At 43.3% G+C, this 24,340-nt stretch overlaps 1 protein-coding gene across 1 annotated transcript in view; it reads left to right on the forward strand.

The window, feature by feature from the left end:
• The first annotated feature begins 573 nt into the window (after positions 1-573).
• Positions 574-24,340, forward strand: part of CLASP1 (cytoplasmic linker associated protein 1) — a 120,948-nt gene continuing 97,181 nt past the window's right edge. Inside the window, exons 1-2 of the mRNA XM_075181141.1 lie at positions 574-732; positions 8,382-8,851. Of these exons, the coding sequence (XP_075037242.1) occupies positions 8,657-8,851 (195 nt within the window). The 5' untranslated portion in view covers positions 574-732; positions 8,382-8,656. The remainder of the gene's footprint in view (positions 733-8,381; positions 8,852-24,340) is intronic.

The raw sequence follows: 24,340 nt of genomic DNA on the forward strand, positions 1-24,340 counted from the left end.
AATGTATTCAGAGGTATGGGATAATTAGTAACAACAAATAATGCTTTTTCTGTGTTTTTCATTAGGGCAATGGGAAACCAGGGGTAATTGTTTTAAAATACCCTTTTTGTAATTATTGCGGCTTCATGCTACAGAATGTCAGTAAAAAATTAGATTTTCAATAAATATTTACAGTGTTTTATATTTTTCCAGGAGGAGTGGGTTTAAGCAAACCATAAATACCACAGATAGGACATGGAAACAAAGTGAAAGGAGGTGGAAAATGTGACTGACTCACTGCTGCATACTGTTTGTGTTACCTAAAAGTGAAGGTAACACATGAAGATATAACACATATGATGATTTTATTAATGCAGCCCATATTGTATCATATTATGTTACACAAAACAGGCTAAATAGTAACTATTTAATATTTATAGCATCAGGAACCTTTAGATTTCTCAAGTGAATGATTCAAAAGTAAAACAGTTGCCCAAAAGAAAGATGGCCGCCGCAGGAGCCGGTGCCACGCACAAGATGGCGCCGGTCGTCTGGATTCTGGCCGGTCTGGTTCTCCTGTTCTCTATGGTTCGGGAGTCCGCGCCTGCGCAGCGACGGTTCCTTTCAGCAGCCGGGGCGGGGAGTCGGACGCAGACGAGCTGGGAGAGAGTGGAGCGATGCGGCGGGGCCAGGAGCAGCGGGACAGCCGGCGGCTGCAGCACTGAGAGCGGCCTCCCCGTTATACTCTGTCAGGTAAAGATAGACCAGAGCGGGCTCAGGGCGTTCTCCGCCGGGGTCCGGGCCTGTGTGCACCGTGCGTCAGCGCTCCAGACAGTGCTCCAGCCAGTGCCACCGGCCTCTGACGGGGGAGCCCTGTCCTGTAGGTGTGGTGCAGGCACAAGGCATAGTCTCTGTGTGTGTATGTATATATATTATATTATATTATACACATAAATACACACACACACACTACAGGCATCTAGGCTCTATATGTGTACATTAGTGCATACATCCAGGACAGTCTATCCCAGAGGGTCACATTAAGCCACAAGGTGGCTGACTGTACATTAGGTTAGTCACTGGGTCATTTTACATGTACCTCTAGGCATAGGGCCCTATGTATAATATATTTATATAGACACCTCAGTATAGTGGTCTTTCTATGTATAGTATATTTATATAGGCACCTCTCAGTATAGTGCTCTTTCTATGTGCAGTATATTTATATAGACACCTCTCAGTATAGTGCTCTATGTATAGTATATTTATATAGGCACCTCTCAGTATAGTGCTCTTTCTATGTGCAGTATATTTATATAGGCACCTCTCAGTATAGTGCTCTTTCTATGTGCAGTATATTTATATAGACAGCTCTTAGAATAGTGCTCTTTCTATGTATAGTATGTTTACATGGAAGCCTCTAGGTATGGTAACTGTGTCAGCATCTCTATGTATAGTTACAATGACAGCCCAGCAATGACACCACTAAATCTCTGTTTAGTATACGGTCCAGGCCAGCACAGAATAATCTGCAATGTCAGTATTATATCTTCCATTCTGTATCTATGCATGGTATAATGGTCTCCAGATACACAGTACAGGCCAAGCTGTATTATTTTTTCTCAGTTATCTGCTGAAGTTATCTTTAAGGGATTGGTTAAATTGTAACTGGTGAACATAACAAGGCTTCTCTAATTCTTCCTCAGACTTTGTCACAAAACAGGTTTCAGTGGAAGTAATGTGGCTCTCCAGTAAATATTTATTCCATTCATTAAAACATATTGGGCAAACCCACCTGTCAGATGTTTACCAAGTAATGACACTGAGAGAGGTGTTAATTATGTGTGCATAGAATTTAGAAAACTGAACATCAGTTGTTTATAATGTATTTCTAAATGCAGGGCATGCATGCTTTAATGCCACATTAACGTTCAAAGCTTGAATGTCTTGATCAAAGCCATTTCTATCATGAGGGATTACAGGTGCCTTTTATTGTTGGGTTTGGTTGCAGCTTTGCAGAGAACAAGGTGTGATTAGTGAGTGTTATATAGACTTGCTCTTTTTGTGTCCCATGATGTGAGTTATTTGCTTGTTTATCTTGTAATATTTGGTTAGGGCTTACATGGAGTGTGGTACAGGATATACTCAGCCTGCTCTTTAGGCCTTGGTAGCATGATAAAGGAAAATATGGAGTCTTAGGATTTGCAGCAAGAGCCTTGAAGGTCTATCTCTTATAAACTAAAAGCAATGCTGCTGTTGTCTGCCAAGAGTCCTATTGATTAGAGGAGGTGATGTCATATTCTCTGAATAAAGCTGCAATGTTTTGAAACAACTGAATGTAAGACAAAGCTTTAACGTTGCGATAACGAGAGATATATACTTATTGCTTTCTAGTAGGACAACACTTTAAAAATGTTTTTTTATGTAAATGATAATGTATCCTCCTTGTTTTCAGTCCTTTGTCTAATTTGTTGAACACTTTCCACTACAGATTACCCTTGAGTGTAGTATAATCTGATTTATGCTTAATTATATCTGACAACAGCAACTTGTAGAAAGGTTGAAGAATCATTCAATCTAAAATACAAGTTAGCTTCTATAATATTGTTCTTGCTATTGTTGATTTGCTAGACACATCAATGGTGAAATCACACAAAACAGAGACGTATAAGGTAAACATAATAATAAATACAGATTTGAAAACAAAGGCTATGGAGGGCATGGCTCATGAGAATGTACAATCTAGTAGGAAAAGGGCAGAGCTGAGACAAAGGGAGCAAGTGTGGCTCATTGTCAAGATTGTCAAAGTTGTGAGGGTATAAGTGAGAGTAGAGTATGTGAGGGTGTACCAGGGAGAATAGTATAGGTGTAAGAGTGTACCAGTGTGTGTAGCATAGGTGTGTGAGAAGGGAAGGCTGGAGGGTATTAGCGGTGGGAGAAGGGGAGGGTGGAGGGTATTAGCGGTGGGAGAAGGGGAGGGTGGAGGGTATTAGCGGTGGGAGAAGGGGAGGCTGGAGGGTATTAGCGGTGGGAGAAGGGGAGGCTGGAGGGTATTAGCGGTGGGAGAAGGGGAGGCTGGAGGGTATTAGCGGTGGGAGAAGGGGAGGCTGGTGGGTATTAGCGGTGGGAGAAGGGGAGGCTGGAGGGTATTAGCGGTGGGAGAAGGGGAGGCTGGAGGGTATTAGCGGTGGGAGAAGGGGAGGCTGGAGGGTATTAGCGGTGGGAGAAGGGGAGGCTGGAGGGTATTAGCGGTGGGAGAAGGGAAGGCTGGAGCGTATTAGCGGTGGGAGAAGGGAAGGCTGGAGGGTATTAGCGGTGGGAGAAGGGGAGGCTGGAGAGTATTAGCGGTGGGAGAAGGGGAGGCTGGAGGGTATTAGCGGTGGGAGAAGGGGAGGCTGGAGGGTATTAGCGGTGGGAGAAGGGGAGGCTGGAGGGTATTAGCGGTGGGAGAAGGGGAGGCTGGAGGGTATTAGCGGTGGGAGAAGGGGAGGCTGGAGGGTATTAGCGGTGGGAGAAGGGGAGGCTGGAGGGTATTAGCGGTGGGAGAAGGGGAGGCTGGAGGGTATTAGCGGTGGGAGAAGGGGAGGCTGGAGGGTATTAGCGGTGGGAGAAGGGGAGGCTGGAGCGTATTAGCGGTGGGAGAAGGGAAGGCTGGAGGGTATTAGCGGTGGGAGAAGGGGAGGCTGGAGAGTATTAGCGGTGGGAGAAGGGGAGGCTGGAGGGTATTAGCGGTGGGAGAAGGGGAGGCTGGAGGGTATTAGCGGTGGGAGAAGGGGAGGGTGGAGGGTATTAGCGGTGGGAGAAGGGGAGGCTGGAGGGTATTAGCGGTGGGAGAAGGGGAGGCTGGTGGGTATTAGCGGTGGGAGAAGGGGAGGCTGGAGGGTATTAGCGGTGGGAGAAGGGGAGGCTGGAGGGTATTAGCGGTGGGAGAAGGGGAGGCTGGAGGGTATTAGCGGTGGGAGAAGGGGAGGCTGGAGGGTATTAGCGGTGGGAGAAGGGGAGGCTGGAGGGTATTAGCGGTGGGAGAAGGGGAGGCTGGAGGGTATTAGCGGTGGGAGAAGGGGAGGGTGGAGGGTATTAGCGGTGGGAGAAGGGGATGGTGGAGGGTATTAGCGGTGGGAGAAGGGGATGGTGGAGGGTATTAGCGGTGGGAGAAGGGGAGGGTGGAGGGTATTAGCGGTGGGAGAAGGGGAGGCTGGAGGGTATTAGCGGTGGGAGAAGGGGAGGCTGGTGGGTATTAGCGGTGGGAGAAGGGGAGGCTGGTGGGTATTAGCGGTGGGAGAAGGGGAGGCTGGAGGGTATTAGCGGTGGGAGAAGGGGAGGCTGGAGGGTATTAGCGGTGGGAGAAGGGGAGGCTGGAGGGTATTAGCGGTGGGAGAAGGGGAGGCTGGAGGGTATTAGCGGTGGGAGAAGGGGAGGCTGGAGGGTATTAGCGGTGGGAGAAGGGGAGGCTGGAGCGTATTAGCGGTGGGAGAAGGGAAGGCTGGAGGGTATTAGCGGTGGGAGAAGGGGAGGCTGGAGAGTATTAGCGGTGGGAGAAAGGGAGGCTGGAGGGTATTAGCGGTGGGAGAAGGGGAGGCTGGAGGGTATTAGCGGTGGGAGAAGGGGAGGCTGGAGGGTATTAGCGGTGGGAGAAGGGGAGGCTGGAGGGTATTAGCGGTGGGAGAAGGGGAGGCTGGAGGGTATTAGCGGTGGGAGAAGGGGAGGCTGGAGGCTATTAGCGGTGGGAGAAGGGGAGGCTGGAGGCTATTAGCGGTGGGAGAAGGGGAGGCTGGAGGCTATTAGCGGTGGGAGAAGGGGAGGCTGGAGGCTATTAGCGGTGGGAGAAGGGGAGGCTGGAGGCTATTAGCGGTGGGAGAAGGGGAGGCTGGAGGCTATTAGCGGTGGGAGAAGGGGAGGCTGGAGGCTATTAGCGGTGGGAGAAGGGGAAATGGGAGGCGGGAGGGTTGTACCTGTGGGAGGTAGGATAAGTTATAATAAAGATGTGGTTGCAGAGAACTTTAAGGATTTGAAGGTTGTGGGAGAGTCTGATGGGGCGTGTTATGGAATTCCATAAGTGGATAGTGACATGGGAGAAAACTTGTAGGTGGAAGCGAGATGCAGGTCTGAGGTAGATCTTTGAGGATGTGAGGGAGAGTATATCTGGAAAACGTTTCACATGTATGAATGGGTGGTGTTGCTGATGGCATTGTAGATGAGGGTGAGTAATTTGCATTGTTTTCTGGAGAATATAGGGAGCCAGTGTAGGGATTTGCAGAGTGGAAAGAGAGGAAGATCATTCTTGCTGCAGCATTTAGGATGAACTGAAGCGTAGATAAATGGGTAAGGCGACTGCCAGACAGTAGTTGAGGTGGGAAATGATGACAGAATAGATAAGAGTTTTGGTAGCATTTCAGAAAAGAAAAGAGCGTTCTCTGGCAATACACCCAAGGTCCAGGCAACAGGACTGGGAGAGACACTGGGTGTGAGGAATAAAACAGAGAGAGGGAGATGGGTGACACTAGGGTAGCGGGCTAGAGACACTGAGGAGACTGTGGTGGGAGGAGGGGAGATAAGCTCAGTTGTTAGAGCTGCTAGTAACATACACAAACGTATATGTAAATATTTCAGAAGCTTAGATTTATAGATATAGTAGTGGTTATGGTGGGAGGCATTTTTCTAGACTTTCTGCCCGTTAATCCCATTGAAAGACTGTCTACCTCTCCTCAGCCTGTAATGTCTGTAATGAGACAACAGTAGGATGCATGTAAATATAATGTCCCCCACCTCCAGTACTCAGGATATGGGAACTTGTATCTAATTAATCAAGGGATAATACGTCCCTAAAATATAAAATGTAAACAACCCCCACACCACCTTCACCATTAATATTTACTTTCCCAATGATACAATGATATAGTAAGTTATCTGTTTTCTTTTTCATTATTGGTGATTTCTTGAAATTTTGTGGGAACACTTTATTGTATCCAAAGTGCAACGTTTATACGAAATCTATTTCCTGGAATGGATATATGTAAGTTATGCATAAAGTGTTTCCCACAGGTCATGGATAGCGTTGCAGATGATTCTCCCACACTATATTGCTCTGACAAGTAACATATCCCCGGGCTGCATTTAAGGTCAACGCTGAACTTTTTGAGACACAAAAGTCCTTTGCTTAGAGATATTTACAAATGCAGATGATCAAACTATAATTACCAGGTGCCTTTCCTGACAACACCTCCTACCTGTTCCTTTCCAGACCATTCAATTTCCCTTTCATAAAGTCTTGTGGTTAGGATATGGTCACACTGTTTCTTTGTTCTTTGTCAATATTATTGTGACAAATATGTGATTTATGTGGAAATAGGCAACATTACTTTAGATTTTAAATTGGTGCATGTTTTTGTTGACACCAGGGAGACAAAGTGGTGATTATAAACAAATTTTGTCTCTTTGGAGTTTTTATTTAATGAGTAGTTAATATGATCCAAAATTCTGATTTTTAAGGTATAGTTGTGTTTTTTTTTAGATATATAGCAAATTAAAAATGTAATCAAAAAGAAAATTGTGTGCTGCTCAACTAAGAAATCATTAACAAAACCATGTAAGAGAGATATTCAGTTACTGTTAAATAAAGCCGTCTCCTCTCATACATGAGCCACCTTGGCCTACGGTGTTGCTTTTTGTTGGCTGGTTTAATGTGAGCAGAGATTTTTAAGTAATTAGTTTAGTATCATACACCACACTATGATAAATGCTGTATCCATGTTAATTGTGTATTTTAGTTCTTGAGTACAATATTCCAGCTATTGGTAATAAACAATTATCTCTCTTGGTTTTGGGGGTGTGATGAGTGTTTTGTCTCTGTGGAGATCTGTGTTGTAATTCTTACGTTCTACAAGCATTTGATTGAATGGAATTTTCAGCGTCTTTGTTCTTTATAACCAAATTGGGTTGTTGGGATCCTCCCATGTGAGCAGAAGATGATTTCAGAGTCTTGCACTGATTTGCCTCAGGGGTTGTATCAGAAAGCCTCTCCTGGGCTTCTTAGCAGCCGTTCCGAGGAGTCCCTAATCTTCAATTCCATCTTTATTCTGAAATGTTTTCAATTTATTTAGTGGATCCAGGGTTTTAGCAAGCAGTGAGCAGACATATAACACCATCTCTGCCAGACTGTTCTGCAATCTCCTGTGACATGTTGCACACACTACACTTCTCAGGATATTCTACATTGTCTGAAACCTTTACATTGTCAATGAGGTATTTGGTTTTCCTGCTGGTGTTTGAAACTAATTTGTACAGTAATCTCTCATTAGACCAGTCCAGCAGCTTTTTGCATGCGTAGCGGCTACTAAAATGAAAAGCACTGAAGCCAGTGACCGGAATCTTGTAATGTCGGTATCTGTTTCTCCCTGGTGGGTCTGTGACGCTTTGGGTATTATAAGATGCTTTGTCTTCTTACATACATTGTGTTCTGTCAAACACTCTGCTCAAAATGTGCTGAGGCTTTTGCTTCAGTTAGTGGTGTCCAGGTTTTGTCATAAGCCTGTAAATGGGATCATATTATACAGTTGTTGCTGTGGATGCTTACAGGAGTGTGGCCCTAATGATAAAACATATTACAGGGCTCTGTAGCCATATACAACTAATCATTCCTGCCAAGTATCTGTATATCTGTTTTTTATGTTACATTCTGCTGTATTACAGACTGCACTGATGTTCCCAACATAAACCGAATATATGTATTAGGTAATAATAGGGGTGATAGGATTGCTACTTGATTTGGACCTCATAATCGTTATTGCAGACTGCTAAAAGTCCACAGATGACGCTTCACTTTCGTGTTTAGATGTAACCTACGATATGAATTGTTTTAGCTAAAGAGTACGCGATCGGACATGTATGTTATTGTGGTGATAATGCCAGTGATATGATCTAAGACTGGTGTACAGTTCCAGGCATTGCTTAATGTTCAGAAGTGTATATATAAAATAGAAGACCGACTTAGCCAATGAGCAATAAATTCAGCCCAGTTTCTCTAACACAGTGGACTGAGGAATTCAATGAGCAAACCAAAAATGTAGTGCAACCTCTTATATACACCTTATGTAAACTCCTGCTTCCATATTCCTTATTGTGAACAGAGTTGGGAGTTTAATGCACCTCACATGTCAATGTGCCAACGTGTAAAAATACTGTGAATAAAATGAACTGCAGCCAAAATGCAGGTTTAACCTTTGCCCCGTAGCAATTGAAAAGATGTATTTTCTAATAAGATTGCGTAGTATCATATTATGTAATTCAGGAATGTGTAAGTACTGATATTTTCAGTGAACAGACCATATTAAGCTCTGTTATTAATATCAAAAAGAAAACAAAGCTAAAGTTCTATTTTTAACTCTGCCTTTCTCTCTCTTCAGGACTTTCTGCAGAACTATGTACCTCTGGACCAGTAACGTTAGTGCCTCTCCCCTTGTTGCTGCATATTTAAATTAGACTTTTAATATCACAGCAGCTGCTGAGCAGACACATGGTGAATAGCTTTCATTCCCAGGATTGCATCTTTGACGGCCAAGCCCTCTGCAGCTTTTTTCAGAAAAGACAAGACCACGAGGATATATCCAGTGACGGATCTGTGACTTGCTGCCCTCTAGATTGCCTCTTCTCCTAGTGTGCGCTCCAACGCCCCCTAGCCATGGAGCAGGGAATGGATTACTGGTTAACCCAGATACAGCAGAAGGATGTTGGCAAACGGCTCCAAGTGGGACCAGATATGATAGATTACCTGTCAGATAAAAAGAAATCTGCGGATCTAGAACAGGATCAGACTCTCCTTGATAGGATGGTCGATGTGCTTGCTACATCCTGGGTGAATTCTAGCAATTACAAGGTATGGATTAGTATGTCATTGCCGCGTCTCGTCACATCCATCCCACCACTTCACGTAGTGACAGGAAATGTGTTTAGTTTGTCGCAGGTTTTCTGACCAGTGAGATGTAAACATTACAAGCACCTGCTTCCTGGGCCTAGTCCAGACAGTGAAAATCTGATATATATTCTAGGCCTTGATTATTTCCTACTTGAAACAATTATATGAAGTGGTCTTTGGCTTTGCTATGTGCAAATTATTATGTTTTGCTGTGAAACCTTTTAAAAATAATAAATGACTGTTATTTGTGTACATATGGACACAGTCAGTGGAGCACAATTAAGGTGAGTAACACAATGCCTTAAAACTATGGAGAGTAGTTTATTTTAGATATATGTACAGTGTGCTGATTTTCCATTTTTAATGGAAACCATTGTCGCCATTAGGAGCCCCCCCCCCAAGTCCGCAAAATGCGTCATGAATGAAAGGTTCTCTAGCATCCATGCTGTATGTATGGAGTCCACACTGTTTGTCTGGTTGCTGTCACTTTGATGCTTCTAATTTGTCAGAGAATAAGTCCAAAACATAAGGGGTTCCACCTACTCGATTATAAGTACAGCTGAACATTTTACCTGAGTAGACTGATAATGTGAGCTGATGACAACGCTGAAGTGAATCTCCTACAGAAATCGCCCCAGCGTTTTACAGAGTTTTTATCATTTGTGTTTTTTAAAAGTAGTATAACTGTATTATCAGAAGTCTTGCGTCACTGAGGAAACAATTTTGAGTTTGATTAGGATAAAATGTTATAATGCTACTGTACTGCATTTTGTGTTTTCCACATTCACTCTTAGGTGTATGTTGTCTTCTGATTGCAATAAATGTGTCCTTTTAAACAGGAACATAGGATTTGCGGTGGTAGGGAGGATAGGAAAGATGTTCCACTTCTGAAATGCCCTCGTTTGACCTCTCTATGTAGCAGTTATGGGGAAGTCCCCATTACATACATACAAACACACAGAAGACTTATGCTGGGTACACACTACTGTGTTTTCAGCTGATTATCGGGCCAATCAGACGATAAATGACTGACTGGCCCGATATCACAGTAGTATGTACCCTGGAACGATTATCATTGAACAAGATGAACTAAAAATCTCGTTCAACGATGGAAGGATGTCTTTTCAATTCTGCAGCGTGTATGCACTCTAAATCTGTCCAGTGATCAATTCCTCTGAAATTTATGGGGTTAACAAATTAAAATGAGGGGTCACTTTCTGGCTCTTGATGGAGATACATATTTAAAAGGGCACCATTACCAAAAGAGAAGAAAACATAACATAACTTTTACTGATTAACAGTGGACTGACTATTTCTTTTCTATATATGCAGGCCTGTCTGAGTAAAGATATCTTAATCATCATCATCGCCATTTATTTATATAGCGCCACTAATTCCGCAGCGCTGTACAGAGAACATCTTAATGTATTGATTAATATATAACTGGTTATTGCTGCCTATCTGTTCCTCCCACACTTTTTTTGCTCTCTTCTGGGTTGCTGTAAAACAGAATAAGACAATCCTTTTGTTTGTTATATCTCTACTGGAGCTCTCAGTGGGAACAATAGTCAGCTGATAAGAAAGGTAAAAGTCAACAGGTTAAATATGCACCGATACTAGTATCCGTTTTGGCACTAATTGAATGAAGTAGTGCAGCAGCCTGGCCAACCTGCGGCTCGCCAGGTGTTGTGAACTAGCCAGGCAGGTTGCCAACTAATCAGACATGTAGGCGTGGCTGGATCATTTATAGATAAATTATTGTATACATTTATTTTAATTAGTAGCGCAGTCCGCCTATGTATATTATTGCAAATGTACTGATTTTTATATTATGTTGGAAATGTAGTGATATGCCATGTTGGCAGAAATTTGTTTTTATAACTTCTGATGGCAGGCAATCCCATAATAATCTCATGCTAATTAGGCCTTTTCATTGTGAGTGGCCAAGACATCTTTGAGCCTGAATGCACAGGAGGGGGTCATTACCTTTTTATCCTATCTTGTTAATAAGATAGACGAACTACATGAATAATGCAACCAGCAAGTAATTTAAGAAATCACAGATTGATGTAAATTTTGTTAAAGTTTAATATTGCGTTCTCAAGTCTAGAGAATATTACATCCTAGTGCTAAATATCTGATGCAAAATCTCAGACTTGTGTTGTCAGGTAGGAAGCAGGCAGGATTACCTCCTGCCAGGTCATGTGTCCAAAACTGTATAAAAAGAGTCCTGTTTGACCATGTATTGTATTATACCATCTGAGCTTTCTGCATATGCCTATTGCCTGCTGTATTCTGACCAACAGATAAGAGCTTACCCTCTAATCCGTTCCCCAGCTGTTCCCCCTGTGTTGAATCCAGCGTCTGTGTCAACGCTCTGCCCGCCACCCAGCAATCCTGATCATGGTAAGCGGTCAGGAGGTACCAGCCAACCTACAGCAAAGAGGTGCTATACCGGCTACCCCAGATATAAGTGGTTCTAGGTGCCGCAAGGGAGCCTAGTGGTGGCAGCAAGATTCTCTTACAATTATTGCGCAGTTGACGTTCGCAGTCGGCGAGTGTCTGGTGGCAAGATGACCCCAGTAGGTGTGGTCAGTAACAGTCGGTTATTGATGTTGAGAGAGAAACCCAGATAAACTCTACAGGAAGAACATCTCTCCATTCCTCCTTTCCCCCTACAGGCTGGGTGGCAAAGTAAGCCCATCTGGTCACACAGTAGGATATGGTCTGAATCATTTGTGTGGGGGGGGGGGGGGGGGTGTTTATTTTTGTTCTCCCCGTACCTCCCCATCGGGCTTGGATTTCAGTTCAATAAAGGCACTTTCAGTTCAATAAACATTTTTTTGAATGAGTGGGGTGGTCAGTGAATGTGTTTTGTTTTTTTTTCCAACACAGCGATCTGTGTTAGTCCGGGTTCACACTACAGTGGTTTCAGACAATTATCGGGCCAATCGCCCGATAAATGACCGTTCAGCCCAATATTGCATTAGTGTGTACATTTAGACGATGAGTCGCTCCAAAGCACTGACCATCGTTTGTTTTGATTGTTCAGCAGAACTATAAATCTCGTTCAGTTATGGAATGACATCCTTCCAATCCTCACTATCAGGATCTCCATAGAGTATACAGTCCTGATCTTTTCAGCCAATGGTTATGACAGGTGAAGAGCACAGATCTGAGGGTAAATCTTTTGAAACGTGTATAGTGTGTGTTCACGTGCTGATTAGTGCGGACCTCCTCCCCAGACAATTTAGACTTTCCATTTTAATGGTAATGAGTTTGTGTGTTTGGCTGCTGGTAAGAGAGAATTTGCTGCCTAAGGCTGAGTAACACACTACAGGTTTTTCAGCCGACAATTGGGTCAGTCGAGCGATAAATGATCGTTTGGGCCAATATCTCACTGGTATACGTACTTAAATGATGAATGAAGGTCATTCCAAAGTACCGAACATCGTTTTCATTTGATTGTTCAGCAGAACTATAAAATCTCGTTCAATGTTGTTCCAATCCTGTAAAGCGTATACACCAGCGATCAGGATCCCCATAGCGTTTAGAGTAATGAGCTTTTCAGCTGATTATGACCGCTGAAGAGCACAGATCTGAGGAGAAATGTATAGTGTGTACACATGATTGTGCACCAGCATATACCACAGTGCTGCACATTTCAAAATAAACAATAATAAAACAAGGAGACAGAGGTAAGTGGGTCCTGCACACAAGCTCAGTGTTGCAGTGACTGAAATGTGCTTTTAGTTATCGTCTCATAACGTACATGTTGCACAGCAGAAACTGACACTTTATTCCACGGTGCTGCAGTACTGCCTCTAATAAAACACTGTCCTGTGAGAGAACTGCAGTGAGAGCTGTTTATATTTACTTTTGTTTGACTCAGCTGATGTAGTTTTGACCTTGTTGGTATAAAGCAGGAAGTTGCTGTGATGTAACCTTGGATTAGGCTGAAGCCGTAAGCTGTGAGGACCGTATGGGGAATCCTTTCACTTCATGTACAGCACATGTGATCCATGTAATGGATTATACCCCACATAGTGCTCTGTAGTTATTCCTTGTGTTCCTGCAACGCTCCTAGCGGGTGATCCTGTGATATCTCTGCTGCTGGAATATTCATACTGGTGTTACATATAGTGCAGGAAATTGTCACATTTCCAGACTTGGGTCAGGAAGAAATTCTTTTCCCTCCTGGGACAAATTGGACTATGCTTTCTAGGTGTGTTGTGTCTTCATGTGGATCAGGATCAAAGGTTCTTTTCTTATCCAGCTTCAACTAGTTCAGTGTGAAAACAGAATCATTAGTTCTCTGGCCCACTGGGAAAACATTTACTAACTTATCCAGAGTACAACACATGTACATGGGGGGTCTTGGGGGGAGCATTGTCACTATAGCCCCTTGTGTTTGTACTTGTGGTCGGGAACGTAACTGTTTCAGGCGCTTTCTTCTCTATTTTATGTGTGCAGCACCAGTGTCCACCGTTGACTTCCCTGACTGAAGTACGAGCGTTCAGTAACCACCGTAACACTATTGCGTTCACGTTTTGGCATGGGGTGTCACTGGTGTTTGAACCTCCATTGTTCTAGTGGGTACCTGGCCTTGGGGTGGGATTGGCCGGTCACTTTGTCTGCTCTGATCCCTTTTCACTGAGATTTGCAGTTTCACCTACTTCATTATTGAAGGATAATTTGGATGCTCTGTAGGTGTTCTCCCTGCATTGCTTTTGAGGAATCCTCTCTAAATCAAACAAGGAATTATCCAGTATTTTGCTGATTGCTGTAGTGTAAACTAGGTGTATCAGTCACACCAACACTGCACACTAGTCACATGGCAAAAATAAAAGCACTTGTAAAATGTATTTTTGTCTCTTTAATGTGAGGGATCCTGACGTCCGTCCTGGGACCACCTCTTGCTCTGTTGTGCCATCTAGAGCAGCCCCCTTGCAGTTAGCGTATCAGTAAATCAGATTGGACAAGCTGGCACACTTTGCCAGTTCTGGAGGGTAAGAATTCAGCTAAACCGCTGTACGTGGAAACCCCAGGAATGGTGGCACAAGGCTCTGACAATTTTTTGTTTAGATGTCAAGATGGAGACTTTTTATTTATTTTTTTATTACAAAGAGCCTGAAATGCTCTATGCAGGTAAGAGGATGAATATGCAAATGGGGTATGTATGACTACCGTAGTATCTTATTTAGGAAGATCATTACAACAATATATTTACATGATCAGACACACAGCTCTTGTAACATGGAATTGCAACAGTTAAACTGTAGCTGTATATTGCAACATAAGGAAAATAGCTTCTAATTAACAGCTTTTAAAGAGCAAAGTCACTATTTAAAATTAATATACAAAAAGGCCTGTGTATTACTGAGCTGAATAATAGTCATGAAATAGCTAAATACTGTAGGTCCATCATGCTTTTTTTCTCCCTTGCAGTAGGTGGTTGTTCTAGGATAGATGATTCTCTAACAGAGCAGACACAGAGTAGCTGATAGCTTTGCAGACTTGCTGTGCAGAAATGCTCTGTGTGGATTGGAGGATTCATACACAGGGATGTGGTCAGTTATGTCACAGTAACTCAGATGACAGCAGTCGCTGCTTTTTTTTTTTTGTAGATCAAATCGGGACACTGTCCTTAAGATATGGGAGGAGTTTCAGCTGTCTGTAAGTGAGAGGGGGGAGTAACACCCTTTCACAGTGCTGCAGTGAGTATCAGGGTAACATAACACGTATTTTACCTTCAGGGTTCATATTTAAAAAAAATTGCAATTCTAGGATTTAGTTGTCCTTTTAATGTTGAGCTGCTGTACTTCTATATGGAAGCAGAATGTCTGTGTTTGCTGCATTACACAACAATGCATGCTTGTGCTGAATGTGAGATCTTGTCGTCCAATTCTGCTTCTGTAGTGGGGTCTGTCCTACCACATCAGGGTGGGCAGACGTCAGTGACATGGTATCTACTATTTGTTTGCTCACAGTTTGGTGATCTACCCCCCTCTTATTTCTGTGCAATGTGCATCACCCGATCCTCATTGGCTCTAAAAGCACAAAACAAGTTATTGGTTTAACCAGCCACAGCTTTATTCCTATAACATGCCAACATGTAAACACATTTATGTACGCAGCTAATACATATATTAAATTGGGTGAGGGTTGGAGTATGGTGTCCTTGGTGTGTGAGTTCCGATTATATGCTGGAGATGATCAGACCCTGCACACAGAGCGTATAACACTGATTGGCTTACACATCCTTCTGTACCATGCAGAGCACCAACATCAGCCCTGCAGGAAGCTCCTGTTGTGGGGGGCACTACACAGGGTGGGTCCCTGTTGTGCGGGGCAGGCACGCAGTACGGGGCACGGCCCCCTGTTGTGCGGGGCAGGTGCGCGGGCCCCTGTTGTGCGGGGCAGGCGCGGGCCCCTGTTGTGCGGGGCAGGCGCGGGCCCCTGTTGTGCGGGGCAGGCGCGGGCCCCTGTTGTGCGGGGCAGGCGCGGGCCCCTGTTGTGCGGGGCAGGCGCGGGCCCCTGTTGTGCGGGGCAGGCGCGGGCCCCTGTTGTGCGGGGCAGGCGCGGGCCCCTGTTGTGCGGGGCAGGCGCGCAGTACAGAGCGGGCCCCTGTTGTGCGAGGCGCGGGCCCCTGTTGTGCGAGGCGCGGGCCCCTGTTGTGCGAGGCGCGGGCCCCTGTTGTGCGAGGCGCGGACCCCTGTTGTGCGGGGCAGGCGCTCAGTACGGAGCGGGCCCCTGTTGTGCTGGACTCAGAATTGCTCTATTTTGTGGATTCATTTATTTCTTAGGAAACTAACCTAGTCACACTCATACAGTTCTTGTTTACATTATTCTTTCATTCTTTGCCCCAGACATTTTTTTTTTCCCATGTGCTGTTACGGTAGAATATATTGTCTGTGGTTCTGTAAGAAGGGATTAGGAAACTAGCTATGGTGAAACCTGCCAAGATCAGATGCACGGAAATATCTGCTTTACTGACAGGTATCTGACGTTACCCACTACGGAAAGGGACATCTCTGGTACATCTGAGCGTTTATACCTGTACAGCGACTGAGCCAGGTTATATACTTAAGATAAAAAGATGACTTTATAAAAGATGATGTACTTTTATCATGAGTGCTAATCGATTAGCACAAGTTCTGACATTCATGATGACTCCTTCACGTTGCATAATACATGCAGCTTTTTGTCTGTGAAAGTCTGTCCCACATTCTTAGTTCCTTTAATTAATTTAGCAGCAGTGTGTGATTCAGCTGTCTAACCTGTCTACATATCACACCTTGTTATATCGCTAATGTATCTCTATCTACGTTTAATTGCATTGTAGTTTGATGCTAAGAAGGCAACTGCTGACCAACCCTGTACAGTTATGAAGAGGAGATTGTAATACTCAGGCAGGAATATAATATTGGGGGCTGATAATATACAGCTTTGCAGAGATCAGTGCTTTGCTGACCTTCCCTCAGTGGGCAGGGGTCATTCCTCATTCTCTCACTGGTTGTCTGTGAGAGAGAAGTAATGGCACATAAAATATTCCTGTCATTTTACAGTGGGCGACTGAAATGAATACAGTTTGTGTATTTGGCTGCTGTTGACTCTTCTCTGTCTGTGTAAATCTCCTTATTACAGGCTGGGTCCTTGTTCTAATAGCGCAGGCTGCTTCCTGTTGCATACCTGCAGCCCCCCTGAGTATTCACTATAGTCTATCCCTTGTTCTGCACCGGTCCTCATGTTTAACTCTATGATGAGTTTTTACATTGCTGGTCACAATGTGTACATTGCTCATAGCTGGAGTGTGTTAAACGTTATGTTCCCATGTGAGCTGCTGAGACGTGATAGCAGGAGGTTTAGGGTGCAGTAATGCAGCATTCGTAAGTGCTCAGTTGCTACTGTGGTGACTGGTTTAGGTGAAGGGAGAATGGTCTGCACCTGTTGCATGATGGCGATTTTATGCTTCTTCTGCGATATGACCTGTTTTGTGTTAGTAGCGATATAGGATAAAGCAGGTTTTCTTATTACCTGGTTACATGTCGCTCTCAATAAAATTGACAGTCAGATCTATATACCGGTAACTCTAATTCCATTTCTTTCCTCTTGGTATATACGGCATAGAACCACCCACTCAGAGAGACAACAGATATGTCCGTAGAAAGCGCCCATTAATCTCAGTCATGTAGGATCCATCATATATGGATTACATTTAAATAAGTATTTTTTTTTTTTTGTTTGGTTTTAGTTTCACTTTAAAGAAACACCTTTGTATGTTCATGTTAAGTCCAGGTGAACGATCAGGGAACAATCTGAAAAACTTAGGAGCCAACATAAAACACCTCGTGCCTCCTGGGTGAACTGACCCCCAAAGCAGCCTCTGCACTTAGGTGTAATTTCATTTATTTTCTACATAATTTTTTTTACATTTTGTACAGAAAATAAATTCATATCCTCATCCTCTCACCTGAGAGAGGAATAACTCAGAGCATCCTCCTCATTCCCTGTTTCACATACACTTTATGAAGGATGTGTAAGTGCCATATTCAAAAGCTATAGGTTTAATCTTAGTTCAGTAACTGGTGTATGGAAGCTGTGAGAGTTCTGTTCTGCAGAAGGTCATGTTAGGTGTCTGCTCGTCCTTAATAGTGTGTGCGCTGCTTCATAGATGAACTGGATTCTTCAGATTGGGACAGACTAGGCCCATTTTATAGTCTACCTGCAGTCAGGCCTCTGCCTACTGGCTTTTATTCTAGAACTTCCTGATTGCTGTCATATTAGGAAACAAGCTGACTGTGTTCTTCAAATAGTGACATAAGGAGGAACAAAGTGTCTGCACCTGAAAACAAGTTCTATCATGAGGTAATTGACAGCCTGCTGTCTCCCTGCAGATGTGCTAATTACAGGGTGGTTATTCTTCCCACCCCTGGGCCTTGACCTCCGTACCTGTCAGATATGAAGACTTCTCTGCAAGCTGTTCAGTGTTGTCAGCCTCCTAGAGCATTTATAAACTGGTGTGTTCTAGGATGGGTCAGATGGTAGTATGATGTCATACTGGATTAATCCCTGAAAACTTGAGTGTTGAAAATGTATAATATGTTTTGTTTCTATAGCAGTATTTAGTTAGTGGGGAATTTAGTGTTTTATTCCTGTGGATTTTCTTCCCTCAAATTTCAGTGTCAATGAATTCAATATTTTTCTGGTTTCTTATGTTTAAATAAACAAGTCTTGTTGCAATTGTCTTCTCATCACTTTAGGAGGGTAGCAGGGAGGGTGCTGACAGGTCCCAAGGGAGAAACAAGAGTGTCCGCAAACGGTGAGAGATGGGTAAACTGAAAACAGTGACGGATTGCAGAACTATTCCTGGGGAAGTTCAGCTTTTGGAGCATGTGGGAGATCGGCTCAGGACCTTTATCCCTCTGCATTCTGAGCACTATATATACAGACAGACTCTTTAAGATTGTGCACTGCTCTGTTCTGAATATGAATATATAATCCTACTTTAAATAAAAAACGTTAATGTAAAATAATGTTTTCTGGTTTCTTACATTAAAAAGTTACATTTTGGGCATTTAAACATAAGACTCCAGACAGTATAGCAGCTTGTCATCAAGTGCTGTAAATCCCAATCAGTACAGCTGGTACAGCTACCAGAGAAGACCTCAGTGATTTTTGACAGAGGGGTAATTGTTGGGACATGTTCCATTGAAGTTTCCATTCTCAAACCGTTCCTAAGATGACGTTGGCATGAAATTCCTATGGATGAAATCATCAAATATTTCAGAGGAAACTCTTAAAGCGTATTTCTGGTATCTGCATTAACCTAGATTGCAAAGCAGAAGTGAGCGTTTTAAATATATCTTTAGATAAAGCTTGAGTCTTGGTATTGCTTCTGTCACTGGCCTGTTACTTGCCGCGAATAGAAGGTAATTGTTATGGGGAAAGGAAGTGTGTAACGATAAAGCTGCTCGTGCATCAGTGTGAACAGATATATTACGTAGGGATGAATGACTGCTGTACATATGGGTGGAATCTTCCTGCTTATACAATCTGAGGCAGGTGATGGAACACACTGTTAAATGCTCTCGTCTGAACAAACCCTTCAGTTGGTAACTGGAAATATCATCTTATTGCTGATTTGGGTTAAAAAGTTTACTTCATTTGACTTTGTGGCTCTGACTTAATATTTTATAACCCTCGGTCCGCAGTCTGCTGTCACACTACTTGTTTGACCTAGAAACACAAATGCAGAGGACCGATGCTCTGGTTACAGTGGCTGAGACAGCCAGGACTGACTCAGAAGTAAGACCACAGCTGCTTCTGTCGCTCGTTTCACATCAACCCCTCAAGTCAAGAGGACTCTGTCACAGTCTTGGCAATTCGGAACAAAACACTAATATCTTCGTGTAGTGGGAATATTTGTCATTTTTGTAATAGTACAATATTACTGCCAGGTACCTGCTACAAAGTAACAGATTTGTTTCAGAGCATTGTGGTCATGTGACATCACTGGGACAGTGCTGTTCTCTGCTCTCCATAGAAAGTGATAGAGTATATTGTCTTTACAGTCTGATATATCCAGGGAGGTAATGTGGGAACATCATCTCCTGTTGACAAAATGCATTTAATACCGTGGTAAAATTGTGCAGGACATAGGAGAAGGTTCAGTACGAATTCCTTATTCTTAGCTCTGTCTGGCCATCAGTACAGTACGTGCCAGGCTCGGTGCCCTGTAGACTGGCATAGTGTTCCTCACAGCTATATGACTGCTAGATTATGATGTAAAACACAGGCTCATTGTCAGGGAACAGAGCCATCATCCGCATGCATTCCTATGAATATTGGTTCAGCCTACAAAGTGACTGCCTCCTCTCTGCTTAGACTGTAGGTGGCCTCATTGCATTTTAATATATAGAGAATTGACTCGTCCTAAACCGGTTTTGTCCAACCTTGTCTTGTACAGACCCCAGAAAAAGCCAGAAATAAACCATTATTAGTTTACACTCACCAAACAACCACAATGCAGAAACTCTCCTCTGTGATCCAGTAGCGCACACCTAGGAGGTCCGTGTTTATCAGCTTCCACTGTCCTACAGTGGGAACATTGGGGGCTGGAGAGGGGGATCTTAGCAAGTTGTGTAAGTTACTGTAGCAGAATTAACTTGTACAGAGAATTATTGTATGAAGCCCAGAGTGACGGGTAGGGCCGCACAGAGGAGGGTTCTGTTATTAACACTGCATTTAGCCTCAGCTTGTCTGATGTACATTAGTGTGAGTGCAAGTGTCTCATTGCTGTGGTTCAGTGTAAACTTTGCACCTAAATACTATGTTAATAAATGAGACCTAATGTGTAGGGGGATGTGGGAAAGTTAACACATTATAAAGAGTCAGCCATGCTCGATGTATTTAGTCTGATGATAACTGACACATAATATTATATCTGGTATTCCCCAGGCCTCACTCTCCAGCTCCTCCTGAGTAGATTTTATTACTAGGTTTAGGACTAGAACCCTAAACTGAAGCAATTTATACAGATGGAAAAGAGCTTTAAGTGGACAAGTACGAAACAATTGTTCCAGAGAGGACTGTGTGAGGTGATAGGAGGGACAGTAGGGAAATGATGGAATAAGCTATAATTATAGAGCCCATGTGTGGCAGTCTAGGAGAACCCTGATCTCTGCACTGTCAGCAGCTGATCATTTATGGAGCAGGGAAAGATGTCAGCAATATAAACTGACCCATGATTGTAGCCACCAGCTCTAAAGTGTTAGTTATTGTTAATTAGTTCCTGTTTCCTAGAGCTGGTGCAGTGGGATTCCTTCTGGGCCATGTGTGGGCCTTCATGCAGCTTGCAGATGACTACTGACCATAGTGGAGAAATAGGCATGCGCGGCCATTATCAGACATTGTGCTTGTGTCTAGGAGAGGACTGCTGCTCAGGGTAAATACACAAGGAATGGATTATGAAGAGGAAAGCCCCTTGCATGGTGGTAAATATAGCTTGTTCCTCTCTCTGCCACCTCAGTGTATCTTGGCATCTTGATCTTTGGACAGTACTTATAAAAGTTCTTTCAGGGATATGTAACCTGATTTATAATCTGCATCATTTTAACCACTATACCTTTTATTCAATGGACCATTGTTTCGGGAACAAACACATCAACCACAGTGAAGTAAGTGTAGTCCTTGGCTGCTCCCCAAAAATGTTTCATTGGAATGCTGTATAATTCTCTAATCTGGTATTAGGGGGAGAGCTGGATCCACACCTGGCATCACATCCATGTTCAAAAAGATGTCATAGAAAGCATGGATATGTCTATTGATTATGTCTCACATGGTTCATTTCCTTCCCTAAAAATATTATTTCTCACCTGTTCAAGGCTGATATTAGCAAGGTGACATCGTTAGTATTTAAGATTTTTCAATAAAGAACTTTTGTACCATTTAATGAGTCCGACCTTCTGTACTGCTTGTATTGACGACTGAATTAAATCTTTAACCAAATTATAAATCTCCTTTGTCTGGCTAATCAAGCTGATGATGATATATCTACATTGGTGAGTTTTGTAATATATTACTTTATTAAATTTTGAGCCAATGATTTGTTGTGTAACACATTGACTCTGGGTAGGCAACATTTAGGAGAAGGAATCTCTAATTCTCTGTCCATTCATTCTTTTAAAATCTTATTTCTGTGTCTACTTACTTTGTGCTAGCTCTGGCTTATTATTCATCTCTGGATAATGCTTGGCACATATGCAGCAAGACTTGTGAGCATGTCTAACGCACAATGCTCTGCAGACTGCAGAGGAATATGTGTTAAAGTGCTGCCAGAGGTTTGTTTTCTGTTTGCAGAGAAAATGTGTGTGTGCTTGTATAACATCATTTAATATATTGTAAAATCCTCTCATCAGCTGTTTAAAAGTTTATGATCAAACAAGCTGTCAGACAAGCACTTTACATTGAGGAAACCTGACACTTTACAACAGTTGTACCCCCTCCTCCAGTCCCCCCACTACCAGTAATACAGCGTCCTACACTGCTTGTCCTCATGTTTTTGTTTATCCCTCTTCCCCCAAACTTGTTTTGGATATGTGTTGTCCTCTCCATAACATCAGCTACCATGTGTACTTCTGTGCGTGCCCCGTGGACACGAGTGGGCTTGCAGGCAGAGCTGTTGCTACGCTCCAAAGCGCAACACAGCCTATGGGTGGGGACTGATGAGCAGTGTAATTACATGTCTACCTGCACCTTAAGTTAAGCTGTGAGTGTTAGGTATGGACTGCTGGCGACCGCTGTCTGCCATTTACTACCCCTGCTCTATGGTGAATTCATCTGTACATTGTTTTAATTAAGGCACCACTGATCAATCAACAGCTTAAATTGCTTCAGGTGGCAATCATTTCCATGGCACAGGAAAAGTTCCCTTGGTGAATAATAGTTGTGACAGGATGGACCGCCTATGCCACCCTGTCTGTTGCTGGGAACCGGCTGGGCTTACTTTGCCACCGTTCCCTTTCGTTATCCCCAGATGCGCCTTCTAACCGCAGTAGGAGGGACTTACAATGCTGCCACCACTGGACTCCTATACCGGCATCCAGAACTGGGTTTCTTCTGGATAACTGACGCTGCTAATGTAACCTGTTACTGGTGCACCTGGGCTGGTACTTCTGACCTCTTCCTATAGATCAGGGTTGCTGTGGATGGATCACCCTGGCCTATCACAGTGGCTAGAGCTGCTGGGTAGCAGGCAGAGCTGTAGGTGCTGGGAAGCTGGGTCCAAAGCTCAGACAGCCGGAAACGGATTAGATTTTGGGTCTAATCTGTAGGTCACAGGATTTTCAGCATGGAAGACTTTTTCAAGCAGGTCTTTGAAGCAAGTGATGTTTATTGGCAGTGATTGAAGGTATCAGTGATCAGGTCAGATGGAACAAGAATGATGATACATTTCAGTGTACAAGATCTCTTTTGATACAGTTTGGACACAGCCTCACAGGGTAAGTCAGCCCCCTGAGATTATTTTTAGTATCGGGATACGATATATGTTTCTCAAACAGGGATTTACATGCAATGCAAAGCTAACAATATTTACACTACTCTGCTATGTGCTAAAACTTGATGCTTGCATTATCTGAAATGCAGCCACGTCCGGCAGCGGCCCTCTGCTGGGTATACAGGCTAAACAAGGTGTTTGTCACTTCACATTATGGCTTACTTAACATTTCCTGCTATCAGCAAACAGACTTCCTCTAGCAAAGATACAAACCCAAATAATCACACTTCCATACAAAACACATCCCAATGTAACACAATAAGTGCATTTCTAATTATACATTGGTGCCTGCACCTCTGATTTGAATACATTTCTACAGTAAATTATTTCTACATGATCCAGCCACAAATAAGTTATTTATAAGTGATCCAGTCACACTAGCATAGTAATGTAACAAACCATTTATGTTGAAATGTATTCCAGTTACAATAACAGGTTGGTGAGATATTGGCCTGGCAGAATGGATAGCACCGGTTGTGTTCTCCCCTGTCTGAGTACTCTCCAGGTTTATACTTCCATGCTTTGGTCATGTGAAAGTTTATTGTCACTGCTCAGCTGATGGCAGTAATCATTAGCTAGACAAGGGCACTCTTCTCATATACTCAATTTACATTCCTGACACGAACACAAACTTTTTCCACATGAGCAGCAGCAGAAACCTGGGCTGTGCTAACGATCAGTGTATTAACTTGTGAGTCTGTGAGTGACACACTCAGCTGTTTGTAGAAAGTGAGTGAGTGACACGGCTGCGTCTCATTAGCGCCAGTAGCGGCTGTGTATTTGGAGGTGACTTTACCCGCTTCTATTTTCAGTCTGCAGGAGAAGACAGGCACATGTGTTTGCCGTGGCCGAGTTGCACAATCAGAACGTGAAACATGATAGAGAAGAGTGAGAGCCTGGAGCGCCCTCTTCTCACTCTTCTGTACCAGTAACTTTCTACAGATTGCTGCTGACAAGTGATCTTGTTGCTTTGCATGAATATTTTAGCATTTAAAGCCCCTGTTCTGCAGTGTTTTATTCTAATGATCTCAGTTGTATATTTTAGTTTTTCTAATGGCACCAGTTCCCATGCATTAACATTCACTGATTTCCTCTACACATATATTACTTATGTACTGTTTTCTACTAGATATAGCTTGCGCCAGGGGGGTCTTACTTCTTACTTCGGTATATTATGTGTGTATATTGTTCACAGTTCTGGTAGAATCTTTAAATAGATGCGTTGTAGGTGTGGCCGAAAGGTGATCTTTAACACACTTTAATCTGTTAGGCAAGTTTTTGCAAATGGTGGACGTTTGGTGACTGTGACCTGTCAGATTGAAGTACGATTCCTGCACTTGTTTTATTGATGAATGGATCTGTTGAATTATGCAGAAATCATAACATTTGTC

Source organism: Mixophyes fleayi, chromosome 7 (assembly GCF_038048845.1).
Source record: "Mixophyes fleayi isolate aMixFle1 chromosome 7, aMixFle1.hap1, whole genome shotgun sequence".
In the NCBI taxonomy this organism is placed as follows: Eukaryota; Metazoa; Chordata; class Amphibia; order Anura; family Limnodynastidae; genus Mixophyes; species Mixophyes fleayi.